The sequence below is a fragment of the Malurus melanocephalus genome, unplaced genomic scaffold (assembly GCF_030028575.1).
Source record: "Malurus melanocephalus ecotype Western Australia unplaced genomic scaffold, MMel_1.1 scaffold_28, whole genome shotgun sequence".
Classification (NCBI taxonomy): Eukaryota; Metazoa; Chordata; class Aves; order Passeriformes; family Maluridae; genus Malurus; species Malurus melanocephalus.
Genome location: NW_026623260.1, coordinates 1,562,804 through 1,577,686, shown reverse-complemented (window position 1 = coordinate 1,577,686; position 14,883 = coordinate 1,562,804). Strand labels below are relative to the sequence as shown.

At 37.9% G+C, this 14,883-nt stretch overlaps 1 protein-coding gene across 5 annotated transcripts in view; it reads right to left on the bottom strand.

The window, feature by feature from the left end:
- The window catches only part of TESK2 (testis associated actin remodelling kinase 2), a 77,695-nt gene that overhangs the window by 43,440 nt on the left and 19,372 nt on the right, over positions 1-14,883 (bottom strand). For all 5 annotated transcript variants that reach the window (XM_057390579.1, XM_057390581.1, XM_057390580.1 and 2 more), the window contains exon 3: positions 6,683-6,804. In XM_057390579.1, coding sequence (XP_057246562.1) covers positions 6,683-6,804 — 122 coding nt within the window. The remainder of the gene's footprint in view (positions 1-6,682; positions 6,805-14,883) is intronic.

Genomic DNA, 14,883 nt, shown 5'->3' with positions numbered 1-14,883 from the left:
GGAAGGAGCTCCAACAAGCCATTCATCCACAAAACAGGAGACCATTCGCAGATTTAAGGAAGTTTCTTTTTTTTCTTTTCAAGACAGTATATCTGGCCTTATCAGCAATCTGAAACACTTCCAAAATCTGGTTGAAAAAGTTTTCCTAGAAGCTGCAAATAGAAAGAATGACACTTGAGTYGACCTTACTAAATACAGTGTAGCAMATTTGCACCACCAAGTGCTTTCTAACAAATGTCAGCAATCTACACAGATGTTGGAAGTCTACCTTTATAAACAATCAGTCTGGAAAACCTGTCCTCCCTAAACAAGACCAAGCGAAGTCTGAATATTTATTAGTCCTTCACAGCAKTTACACAAACTGCTTTCAGTTCAGTCAGATGGCAAACAAGAAAATCCTGGACAGAAAAGGGGAGTCTAAATACTATAGCCTCAGTCTGCAATTTGTGCCTTACTTTATCAAGCAAAACTAATATCCAGACCATACAGCCTCTGTGGATATCCAGACACTGAACACATGCTTCCAGTTAAAAGAACCTCACTGGGACACATTCCTGTTCTGTGGATAAAACTGGGGCAGCTACAGTTCAACAAAAGAAATTGATGCCCTCCAAAATTTTCTGCTTATATGAGAAAATTCAGCACTTTGATAATGTTAAACAAAGGAAACAAACCAAACACACCAATGCCAAAGTCTCTAAACAAGCTCAGTAACAAAGACAAAAGGTCAGAAGACATWTGCTTATTTAATTGCACTGAACGTTGGAAGAGGGTGAGTAAAAATATTAAGTCTGCATTAAGGCCCTCCTTAATGTTTAAAGCACCATGCTAGATTAAAAATGCATTTTAAGTTTTCTACACTTGCATTTTGATCCTAGACAAAGATAARGCATTTAGTCTACCATTTCTGTAACATATTATACACAACACATTGCCTCACTTCTGCTGCCCTGCACRCTGTATTACTAAAATATTCCTTTTTGATAGCCACATTACACAAAGAGAAGCAAATGTAATTTTCTTTCCTGTTAAAGCACTGTTCARTACAGGACAAAGGATCCTGAAAGACAAAATTCATCCTTCTGGCTATTGTAAGGAAGTCCCTCAAAAGCAATTTCACAAAAAGGAAGGTTTGAAAGGATAAAACTACACACCAAAAAAACCCCTGGTATTGTGTTCCCAGGGTGATATATTTGTCTCAAAGGAGATGAAATAAAATTCTCCTTGAAAGGAGTTCATGCAATATGCACACAGTRTGCTTATTTGTGTGCCTGCACACACAAGAAGGTGGATTTAATCAATGAGTCAATCTGCCTGCATGCTCACAGCCAAACACGCAGCAATACCTCCAAGTGCTCCCACAAGAACACTTAAGACATGAGCTAAGACTTTCTGTGTAGAGAATGTTTTAAATTAAATCCCCAAGGTACAGATCAAATAAAGAAATACTTCTTCATGCAAACAATAGTGATATTAAAGACTGAAATTCTACCTCAAAATGGAAGATACAATAATTTAAGAGGCAGCACAAGAAACGGAGAATCTTTTTTTAGCACACTCAATTTGTGAATATGAGAAAAACACACCTATAAAATATTACTAAAAAAAAAGGTATCAGGTCTCTCAAGCTGCAGCCTGAAGGCTCCCAGCTCAGGACACAAGGATGGARATTTTCTGGGTCCTTTACAGACCTATTTTCTTACTTTGATTTGGGTAAAAACTCATGACTACTGCAGCMCATCAGCATGCAGAGAAGTAGCAAAATGGTAAAACATATTTACAGGTATACCCCAGACCTTGCATAACCATGGCACCTGATCTAACCTAACCTTTGAACAGCACTGCATTTTAAATAGGACACAAGATAATAAGGAAATGGAGAAATGCTCTAAACCACCGTTTTCCCTAACCCCAGCAATTACAGTCTTGSCATAATCAGCTAAACTGTGGCTACAGTAAACATCACATAGTACAAACCCCAACCCCAGCTGACTTTTCCACAACTCCTCTCACCATCTGTCTGAGCAAAGATGTGATAAAACTAGCATATCCCAAATCCAAAGCAGGAAGAAATGTATATCAGAGGTAGAAAAGCATTTCAGTTCTCTATGTTTAACTTGCGTGCAGGAGTGAGACAGAGACAGATGARGTTGAAGTAGAAACAGAATAAAACACTCCTTGAACACCATTCATCTGCTTCTGTCCTGCCCACTCCTAAAATGTCCCTAACCTGGATCTGGACTAACAGGGAAAAAATAGCAAAACAAAAAGATAAGCAACTCTCATAGTTTGTTAAGGACACCAGACAGTGATGGAAAAAAAAGTTGCTACATTGTAGATGACAAACACTCTGCCTCTAGAATCGCATCTGCTAGCTGAAGCAGGAAACAAGAGGAAGGGARACAAAAAAAATTTCCAAATCCCCTTATTTTTTACCATCATGCCTGTGTACCTGCAAGAGCTGGAGCCTTCTATTCYAAAATATACTTAACAGACTGAAAAAGAAGTCACATTTTTGCCAAAATAAATCCTCTAATAGATGGCAGTTTCTCATTTTCTTCATGGAAAATGCATTAGAAATTTTTATATACACATATATTTGACCACTGGAATCTTTATGATTCTACCATGGGGACAGTAGACTTACTGGGGACTTGGTAAGTGAAAACTAAGCTCTTCACTTACATCTGTYTTCTAATCAAGATGGATCTATACAGCTGGCCAAGAGCAGAATTTRAGTGGAGAAATACTGAAATGAGTGTGGAGATTCAAAGTTAGYCTTTCAGTCAATGGTGAAAACAGCATGTTGCTTTTAAAGCTCAAATACCCAGATCCGTACCTCACCAAGCAAAACTGAAACTCACCAAGAGAAACTGAAACACCTTGACCCAATTCCATCTCCTCAAGATGTACAAAAGCGACAGCAAGATAAAAACACAGGCCTTTCTCTACCGAGCCAAGAAATGGAAGGAAGTCAGCAACTACTGATGAACTCACACTCCAGAACAATGAACAGRGTCTGGATAAAAACCTCAAAAGGCATCTGTAACTCTGAAAAGGAGTTGAAATGGACAACACAGAAGCAAAAGCRGTTTCAAATAGTCAGTAATATTTATTATGCACATCAGTGCAATCAACGGCAAAAATCTTTGCAATATAGCCCTGAAGTTAACTGTGAGCACATTGGAATTGACAGCTTGTAAAAAGTTACTCTATATTTTAGAGCACTGGCAAAGGGATGGATTTTTTTAAACACCCAAAGGATAATAATGATCCTAGGCTACCAAATGCTCTACAAGGAAGAGGAACCTCTTCTCCCTTCCATAACACTTAGTTCATACAAACTACAGAAGAGCTCTGGGACAAAACCACTGATTCAATAACAAATTTTAGGTATTAAGCATCAGGATGTTCAAAAACACAACAACACTCTCAGCGTAAGGAAGATTTCAGTATAGCAAAATAARTGCCTCATTGCTGAATCTGACATTCACTTTCTAAAACATTAACTTGCTACACTGCACATGTTGAAATGGTTTGAGAGTAGATTTTGGAGGCTGTAAAGCCAGTATCTATCCAGTTTCATAATTTTACAAGCCATTGGACAGCAGAGCACCTTGCAGCTCTCACCTGCTACAATTAACCACTACAAAATATGATCTMAACATTTCAGCCTAAGAACCCATTAGTATCTTCACTGGCTAACAACAGGAAGGAAAGAAACTTGTTTGCAGTGTAAGTTAGCAGTAGGTAGTCCCAGASCTCAGAGAAGATGAAGAAGCTCAGAGATATTTTACATAAAAACCAGAGTATACCTTCAGGCATGTGGAGGAAATCCAGTGACTAATCAACAGAGAAGTGAACTTGATGCTAGTCACAAAACACCTTACTCAGTAATATAGAACAACTTCAAAGGAAAGAAATTAAGTGAAGAAAATAATATTTAACAGCAAACTGAGATAGCTCATAGGCCCTGGAAAAGTTATCTATTCGATCGTCTCAGAAGAGGATGTTCCCTTTAAATACTAATACAAGCTTAAAATTTCCAAAAATAATCACAGAAAATATTTCAGTGGGAACGTGTTGCTGTACAACATCTTCCTAAAGATTTCTCAGCAATACAACTCCAGCTGCTCTTATCTGACAGTACAATATTGTCAAACAAGCAACACAACCTCTCACTACTTTAAGAGCAAATTACTATTAATTATTATTTTTAATGTGTTTCTAAAGTAGGAAACAGGTTGTTTTACAACACTAGTAGAAGCACCAATGATTTATACATTCATGAAACCCAAATAGAGATGATTGCAGGTGTGTGTTTATATGGAGGCATGTAAGACACATTGAGGTAACATTTAAGAGGTGCAAAATCTGCTCCCAGACATAAAGGGACTGGAAAAACTGCACTAGAATTTAAACAAAAACTTAAATGACACATAATTAACACACAAAACCATGAAGTTACCTGCTACACAGAAAAGCAGTAGCTTTTACTGTGTATTATAATTCAATAAAAGAAAAAAACTAAAACTACATACTGTCTTCTCATTTGCATTTCCCATCAGAATATCTTTGTTCCCTTTAGAAAGGGGACTTACCTAATAGGTTTGAAAAAGGCAGTATTTTTTACCAGAGAACCKACTTTTATTGAAGAAGCCTCAAATCAAGCAACTCATAAATCAAATGTAGTTTATTCTTCTAAACAAACTATGCAAACATAAACCATTTCTTTTCAAGTCATTTATTTCTGATGTATTCACTCATAACTGCTTACTTGATCATACAAAGAAAAAGATTTCCCTATCAATCCTGGGTAATAACTAGAAGACCAAATGAAATTCCTTTTCTGCTTCATACATAAATCAATGCATTATTGTTCTTCCTTCAGGACCATCTGTGTAACACTGCTGACTTCGAATTATTCATAGGCTCTCAGGCCAGAGGGGACCAGTACATCACAAATATGATCTCTTTTACATCACAAGATACCTACATTTCAGCAATTACTCAGGACTGAGCTACCAATAACTTTTGTTCTCAGCAACACCTCTGTAATTCCATTCAAGAGGGGGCAGGGTTACATTAAGATGCAACTGAATGCTTTTTGCCTGTCAAAATATCCCTTTCCTACTTTCCCTCACCCCAACCCAAGTTAAAATCTTCATTTTGAACAGAGCTGTAGAGCTAGTTGATTTTTTTAGTAAGATTTACCAACCACACAAAGTTGATCAAGAAACTGAGGAAGTGTGCTGAGTTGATGATTCTGACAATGCCAATCTTGCTGTGGAAAGTTACTCTTTCCACAAATCAGCTGTATCAGTCCCCAAGGCCATACACTGCTTATCTAAGGATTCAGTAAAAGAGAAATGAGGGAAAAGACATGGGAGAGAGATCTAAGAAACAATTAATGATCCTGAAATCTTAATAACCAGATAGATAACTTTTTTTTTAAAGACAACAACCAATATAAAGAAGGAAGAGTTGCTTGGAATGAACCTCACCTTGGAGCACAGAAAACAGACTAAGAAGTGCGATTAGGACAGATTAGTACCACACTTGAGTAAACACACTGTGATAAAACTGATGCCATTTACTGTGAGTAATAATTCTTGAAGTTTACAGGTTTTTGAGGTTTTAAGAAAAATAAGAAGAAGAAAATAGGCATGAACTAATGGAATGCCCCCTATAGATATTTCAAATGCTTCTGAGACATCCTCATAAATACTGAAGGAAACAAACAGGATAATATTGTTACATATCAGTTGATGAAGACTGAGATGGGATTTCAAGGATCAGAAAAGTTGGTTATAAAGGATTTTAAGAATTAGCATCATGTCTGTATTATGCAGCARAATGGTGAAGAAAAGGAAATTAAGTAACAAAATTCACTGTGTATCCAGAACTTCTCAAAAAGAGCTGAAATCAGAAATGGATACCAGGTGTGTAACAGCAGTTTAGGAGAACTGGTCATTTAGTGCACTGTCATCACATCTTTAAATTTCACAATGTTATGGCTTCAACCAATTATGTTAATTGCTTGTCAAATCCTCATAGAAGAGAAACCAAGGCTAAAATGATTCAAGAAATAACAAGATACACATTGGAACATTTTGGATTTGCATGCAGTAATCTAATGCAAAGCAAGAACTACCTTTTTCCTTTCAGGAGCATATAAATYAGATTAGTTTAAACTCTAGCTTCTTTTCTTCAGTCCCTCTTATTCCACTCTGTAGTACCGCAATAAGAAAATGCTAAAAACTGGGAAGCAGACCTAAAGTAGGAAGAAGCTACGGCACTTTGCATTGTTTAATTGTAAGACTAATAACCATAAGTCAATTGTACAGTGTTAAATTTGCAATAATTTAAGTTCACAAAAAGAAGTCAAATTTCATTCTTCATATCACTTTACTGATTCATTAGAAATTTAAAATGCAAGCACTTGTTTTTCTCTGACAGAAGTTACTACTAGCAAATTCCAGATACCAAAATCATGTTCATGTCTGTTTTTCTTCTTTCAAGTCTTCTTCTTCCTCCTATTCATCTCTTACATTAACAACTGATCCTAACGCATTCACAACAGACAGATTTACAACAAAAAATAAATAAATAAAGATTGGAAAGAAGAGAGCTCTATTAAAGACACCCTTTTTCTGTATGGTTCAGAAAAAAGCCAGTGTACCTTAAGATGTTCGGATGTGAGAGTCTATTCATAAGYTGAACCTCTTTCAGCATGTTTGCTCTGTTGCTGTTCAGTGTGTTCATCTTCAARGCCATTACCTGGTCTGAAGTTCTGTGCCTTACCTATTGGATAGAAACAGAAAATGGTAAGGATATGAAATGCAGAACTGAAAAAAACAGTATTGTTGTAATGCAATGTAGAGATCATGACAGAAGTGATCTATACACCAGTTTCGGTATACTTTCAATACACATGACTTTCTAAAAGCATATTAAACAAATGTGAAATGGCATTTTACTCTTCTCTTGCAACTCATGATGACAGAAGGCTTGAAAACTTGAAAAAAAATACCCCAGCTATCAGCTTCTTAGTACAAATGAGGGAAGCCATCTATTTGTCCATAGAGAATGAGTTTCCCACTCCAAGACCTATGAAACCCATGTTTATTCCACCCATATCCTTTTTTTACCTCCCCCCCTGCAGTGGTTGCTATTCACAGAATGTGTTATGAGAGGACCTAYTGCTTACAGCTACAGGGCAGATTTCTGAGGTACTCCGTGTTTACTCCTGAAAATAGACTGTGATCCAGCATCCACATTCAGCAGACAGAAAGCATTCCTGCCAACCCCTGCTGCAAAGCAGAGAGGTTCCTGCACATGAGATCACCTCACCCAGGGTGTCAGTAGTGGCTGCAGAGTGTCAGCAGGAAAAAGGATTTCTCGTGCAACTGCACAACACCAGCATCTCATTCAGAGTGACTTTCCCTGGTCAGAAATGCAGGACTGGGGCCATTTTTAATTTGGTACTCAAACTAGCCCACCTGTCAAGTGTCATGTAGATGCATGCTACTATTAGAAAGGAGCTATCATAATAGTGTAAGGCTTGCCGATCCTTTGAATTTCCTTGCAGTTGGGCATTCCCACACAATTTCCATGTATAGTACCAGTATGTGTGTTCCCATTTTCTTCCTACATCAGTACCTGCAGCTCATAAATAGAAAAGACGTACTTCTCAAAATACTGAATTACCCCCCACGTCAAATTCATTCATGTTCATGGAGATTAGCTTAGGAAAGTCTGTGTTGCACGAATTTAAGATTCATCACCTTTCCAATTTAAAACTGAAATCAACATTACAACATAGGTACACACAAACTACCTAATTTAAACAACAGTAGCCTGTTTGCTTTAATTCCAGAAGACTGTTCGCTTTTTTTCCAGAAGACTGCTCATCTTTTCCAGTAAGAGGYTTCTTTAGCTATGATATGCTAATTACAGAAAGAACAGCTGAACCCATGATAAGCAGATGCAAGAAGAAAGTAGGGAATGGGTTTTGAAGGTAAGGCTCCCTGGTAACTCTGAGGCAACATGTAAAACCCATTTTCAAGTTTTATTTGCACACCACTATCTGCAAGAACAAGGGGCATATTTCAGCTAAACATTCTCCTCTAGACACAAAGCCCATGAATTCTGCACAGGGATGCACTGGGAGGAAAGGGTGTCATGTTTCAGGTGTGTGTCTGGTTTAACACTTCTAAGTTGCCTCTTCCCGTCCTAGTTTCAAGTATAGGGTAGCACTGGAAACATCCCAGGTGAGCATGGTAAACAACATCGAGGGACTGAGTAGAAAAAAGCCCTCAGATGCTTTTCCTCCTGCTTCCCCCCCGCTTATGCACATGAGTTCCTCAGATACTTCACCTACAGTCACCCAGTAATCCCAGTGCAAGAAGGATCAGAGAAAGGGGGTGGAGAAGGATATAGAAACCAGCACTCAACAGAAACCAACAGCAAGTTCACAAGCATGGGACTCCTCCTTTCCATGGTAATATTGGTTTTAAAATAAAACTGGTYGAACTATAGCTTTAGTGCATTACAACAAGATAATCTAGAATCATCCTCAATACAACCTGTCTTGCCTGTTTGGCATGCTTATTGGGTTTAAGCAGGATGATTGCATGTTAAGTTGATGAGGTTTATTGTTACTTGCCAGGTTTCTTGTGTCAGYTGTGTACTTTCATTAATTTTTAATTTTACGCAGCTTTTGCATACCCAATTTAAATGAACAAACTAAGCTGGACAGGTCAACGTCTAGATACAGACTTTTAAAACRTATTTTAGTTATATATTASTTTWATTAGGGGTAATGCCTTGGGTAAGYGAAAAATWTTAAATGCTTTCATAGACTTAAAAACAAAAAACTTGTTACAACAATATAGATATAAATTARGAAAAAAGTACTATGCTTTGAACTTATACACAGCAGCAGCTAAATCAACACTCCTCTGAGGGGAGGGTTAGGAGTMTCAGGTGTTATGGTGGAGTAATTTGGGGTTTTCAGGGAATGGGAAAGGATTTGAAGTAACTTAATTCTTACAGTCAGAGATGCTCTCAACAGAACTTCCTCATAAATTAGCTTTCCATTGACAAAGAAGTTTCAAGGTCATCCAAAAGGAAACAAATAAAGCTAGAAGGTAATCAGGAAATCAGAGGGCATGTGGTCTTAAACAGCATTTGCCTACTTGTTAATTCTGCCAGCTACCTCTTAATTTCTTGCCCGTTTCTATAATTCACTCAGTTTCATGGCAAGATTTCCTGCTCTTTTGCCTCAACTCTGAGGTAAAAGTAGAATTTGTCATAAGACCTTTTCTCTTGTTCAAACTGTTCTTAAGCTAAGGAAACATCAGAAAAGAAGGTGGATAACTTTTTGGGGCATTGTGTCCTGCACACTTCCTGTATTTTCAGGTCTGATACGCAACAAAAAGTGGTTAACAACTGCTTCTTAAAGGTCTGACTGCCCACAGCAGAGAAAATTGAGCTGTTTTTGCAAAGACAAAATTTTCATCCTTCATTTTAGGCTATTCTGTGGTCTTTTCAGTCTTGTCAGACTGAACAAGGTTTGATGGCAAGGTCAGCAGATTTTAYGTTAGTCTGTTTTATAAAATCACATTCCCCATGCTTGGAAATATTCTTGAAATTCTTACACATAGAGCAGCACATTCTGTCCAATTAACTGGTCTCCAAACAGTACCYGACATTGCACTATGCTTTGTTTCACTGAAAGGGACACCATAAGGTAACACCAGCAAGTTTATTTAAGTTCTGTACATTGTTTATATGTTGGAGGATGTATTCCTTCAAGATCTGACATAACAGCAAAATTCCTYATCAAACCAAAGGAGAGATGGGGAAGAAAGGGACTGTTCCTCTCCTGACAGATATCCTTTAAGCAAGGAGAAAAAAGCAGAACTGGAGGTGAGAAGACATCCTTCTCAAGAGAGAAGGATGAATATTATGAATAAAAATACTACGAATATTATGAATATACTCAATATTATGAATAAAATCAAGTATCAGTTTATACATTATGGAGAACAACGCTTATCACTTGGAATAGCCTCAAGACTAACCACGTTCTCTTCTCCAAAGCACAACTGGAGAATAGCATTTCTATGGCAAGAACAAATTGACAAGGAACTGACAGGTTCTGTCTTTAAGGTCTCAGTCAAACTCTGAATCAACACGGAAGGAGCTGTCAGCTACGCTGCCCTCCATGCCTACTTACCTATCAGTCATACTCTAGAGAAAATTGTGTTTATCCTAGCTTCTCTTGCCAAAGTCCTGCAATTTCTTTCCTACTATTTCTTTTTAATTCTTCATCTCCTTTCAGGCCACCTCTATGCCATAAGAACATGGAGGTGATGTTTCAAGCACCTGACCACTTCAGAARGAAAACAAGTAAATATTTTGGCAATACTGCTGATCCAATATAACATTTGTTTACAAGGCAGTTTGCCTCAGGCATACGCCTGTATACACAACATAAACAGGGATTCACTCATGCAATTCAAACCTCTCTCTGATGCAACTTCCAGATCACTGTGAAGCTTTTAAAGCTGTTGACATTATTATTAATTAGGGCCCCTTGCATATCAGACCAAATAACCTTTCAGCAATGTCTGGATCATGGTGTCTCTGCTTAGTAACATTCTGACAAACCTACAACTGCTTTGCACAGCTTCCAGCTTCTCAGTCTGCTTRCCTATGTGTGTGACTCCATCTCCAAGGTCACAGTAACCATATATTGCCTCCCTGTTTTATTGCTGACAGGCAGTTAAACGGTCCCTTTGCACTCTGATTCTCCTAGGACCAAAGTTCTTTGTACTTTGACCTATGGTTACCTTTGACTATGGTTACCTGCATGGCCTGTCTGCTCACTCCAAACCATGGTCTGATCATGGACTTTACCCCTTTCTTTAGAAGAAAGTGGAAAGTAGAGGAAGTCATGGATCCAGGTACAGAAATAGTGATGTATTTAAAGGAAATCTTGTAAGAGTGGTTCAGCAGGAATCACATTCCAGAGAGGTAGTCACTATATAAAGTTTATAAAGTTCATGAGGATAATCATGCAAAAATTGGTTAAGTTTAATGTTCAGCTTGCTGCTTAGCTGTGAAGTTCTTTAAAAAATTAAATATAATTTACATTATTATTTATTTATTACATCATACAGGTCTGTCATGGCTCTCAAAATCCAAGCATTTATATTACTTCCACTTTCTGCTGGACTGAAGGGGAGGCATTTTTCAGCAATAGCTGAAATCTAACCAGATTTCATCTTTCAAAAGGCCTTTTTGATCTATATTCACTCTACCTCTCCAGGTGGCCCTGAGATAAACATCTGAAGAACATTTCCTAATACTGATRTTATAARTCTGCCAACACAGCWTTCATCTGTGCTCCTACTTTTTCASTGCATTTCCATTATTTTCAAAATCATCATTATGTATCTGGAAGTATTTTGTCACAGTTCTCTTACAAAAYCTCATTTAACTGCTTTCCAGTTTTTCCTTACCTTCCCCTCTTCTGGCACCCAGCCTCACTGCTTAAATACATTTACAGATCTTTACTTATACAGCCTTCTTCACAAAATCATGTTGCTGCTCTAGCACACACACCCATTTTTTGTGCATTATTTTAAACACCTCGGTCTTCATCTGGCCATTTCACCTCCACCTCTGCTGCCATGTGTCCAAAGCAGCACTTTAAAAGCCGTGCCCTCTAGTCCAAATATCTGACCTTGCCTGAGTTTGCTTCAGTCTTCATCTGRTTTACAATTATTTTCTCTTTGATGACAAGAAATGAAGACAATCCCTTGGTTACCTTTCTAAGCCATTTGCACTATGTTAGACAGTTTAATTTTGATTGACTGAGTTGGCAATAAAGCTTGTGAGGCACATGAGATGATAGAAGTAATCACTGTTAAAGACTTTATCATAAGAGTGCCTACTAAATGACAKGGAAATAGTCTTTCATGGGGAAGCAGACTAGCAATTTGGCTCTGACACAAGACTTCTCTCAAAAACAGACTACTKCTGTGACAGCAGAAGCAATCTTAAAAAAATTAGGGTCAGATGTATTTTATCCAAGTCCCACAGTCACGCCACCACACCATCACACTTATAGGGACATATTATATTCATGCCTTGAGGATGAATGTGTTAAAAGAATGCCTTAAATCTAAGGCTGATTGAAAAAAGCTCCCTTCAGCTAAGAAGACAAACCTGTCCTTCAGCTCAGATCACACTGCTTCTAAGTCTGTAATCTCATGTTTTTCTCAACATTAAAATGTACTCTCTGTCAGATACACATACTCATAGTAGTGATGCCTATATAAAGTAAAAAATTTCATGTCACTAGGAAAATTTGAAATGACAAATAGAAGCTTAAAGAAATACATCAGTGCAGATAATACTAAGCTGCTATGTTGATGCCAGGGAGTCAGATGGGCTGTGGCTCTTTTTARGGTAGTACTACAGAATGTCACTATACTCTAACTTCTTGCAGCAAGAGAGAGACATGCCAAACRTAACAAAACTTTGCCAAACAAAACTAGTCAGAATGTGTTACAAGAGCTTTAGCACAGGTTCAGAAGATCTACAGAAACTAGRCACAAAATAAACCCAGAAAAACCTTACAGTAATTGTGACTCTACTAATTTCWACTACTAAAAAGAGTTGAGAGAAATACTCAAAAAAAGTTGGAGACCTTACTGTTTTCTCTTTAGTTCAAAAGCTCGGTATTAGTCAAATAATGGTCCTAATTTGGTAACTTCAGTAACTTCCAGCATCACCAATTTGGCCAAGTAATAAGTTCAATTATTAGAGAATATTCCACATCTACAGTCAAACAAATTCTCCAATTTTTTTTTTCCCAAACTAAAGTGATTTTCTAATTAGTAAGACTGCAGTACCACTAATGCTTTGTAAATCCACTTGTGTGCCAAAAATCCCTCAATTTTGCTTTTGTATTTTGGTTTTTTTTTTTTTTCATTGCCCACTGTAATGCAGAACYAGGGCCCAAAATACAGCATCCTTTTACTTTAAACAAACCAATTATTGATAGGAATCTGTGCACATCTCTGCCATTAACTTGATCTCAATCAAGCCATGAAGGCAAAAAGAGACTACAGTCTTATTTTAAGAGAAAGCACAAATTCATCAGAGGACTATTGTTCCATARCTTGAAAGGAGATACAAACAGGCACAGCCCAGGGTGGGGAAGTTGACTGATTTCATACCCAGTTCAGCAGAATGTAACCATATAAATTTCGCTCTGCAACCCAGGACAAGGGACATGGACACTGGTGAGCACTGTTTTACCACAACCTCAGCAAACAGCTCAGTCATGTGCTTTATACTTGAGTAATATCATAGTCAGGAAAGAAAAATAAATATTGAGTTTGAAGTACAGAACTGGGAGCTTATTCTTTATTTTCAATGTTAGTTATCCTCAGCTCACTGAGCAGCCCTGAGCATGCTACTTCCATTCTTTTGTTRCCTCTCTAACTGATGTATAAAATGGAGATGATATTATCGACCTGACAGAAAACTGGAAGATTGACATCTGCAAATAACTGCTGTAACAAAGATAATACATAATCAGATACTGTATCTGTGTTCCTATTTTCCCATTTAATTTTTCATATTTATGGTTAAATAGTTCCCATGTTACTATGGGGTTATCCTGTATGAAAGATAATGATACTTACATAAGCTGCAGATGGTTTTGAAGCAAAACAATACTTTGGACTGAGTTTTCCTGACATGGAARTTGTATCTTCTATCTTTTACAGTATATGAACAGTTTGGCACTGATCACACAGTCCCCCCACTACACCAATAATGTCATCATTGGTATGCAAATACTTTTGTTGGGTTTGTTTTCAAAATCCATATGGGAGCCTTGACAAAAAGTTCTGTTTGGGGCAGAAATAATTTCCTCAGATTTCATTTATATATCTTTCAAATAAACATTACCATGGATGACTAAGGAAGCCTGTCTCACCTCTCAGACCAGAGCCCACTGACATAAATGATTGCTGTTATAATCACAGCACTAGAACTTGACCACAATCACAAATAAGAAGAGAACAGGTAGCCAGAAGAAGCCACATTGCTGACTTGACGATACTGCAGCTTTTACAAATTGAAACACTTAACCTTCACATTATAGCCAAAACCAAAAGTTSTACATAGTTTCTTGTTATTTAAGCCTTTATGAAGCTGCTTATCTTGAGAACTAAGTTCTTACACAAGTCGCTAATTAAACATGCCATGCAATTTCTTATGTCTCACCATTGCCTGTAAAGGCTAAGAAACACAAGAATTGGATTTGCAGCRCTTAATTGCAGGCAGCTCATGTGAAAGTTACAAAGCGACAGCAGCGAGTCAGTGTTAGACACATTGTCAGCTGTGGATTAGTTAACAAAGCAATGCTGTCTCGGTATCGATTACTCCAGCGGATGTTTCAGAGCYCTGTCCTCTCCTCAACCCCTAATGCCACCAGACCATCAAACAGAGGGCCCCCACCTTGCAGAGCTGCTGCCAGCACAAAGGGCCCTGCAGCCATGGCAGAGCACTCCCAGGCTGTGTCAAGCACAGCGAGGGTCAGCAGCTGTGGCGACTCCCAAACACAGGAAGCTCATGGATGGGAGAAGAGGTTCCTACAGTTTGGATACAGCCTCAGCATCTACTGGAACAGGAAGTTCTGGACCACTCGCATACAGCATACAGAATGCCAACAACTGGAGCAGGAAAGATTRACAGGAGCCCTGTCATACAGGCCTTGGAGTTCCTTTCCCTAATCACTTCCAACTGCTATTAAGGGGTTATGGAGAAGTGTTCCCTATGGATCTGAGACCGTAA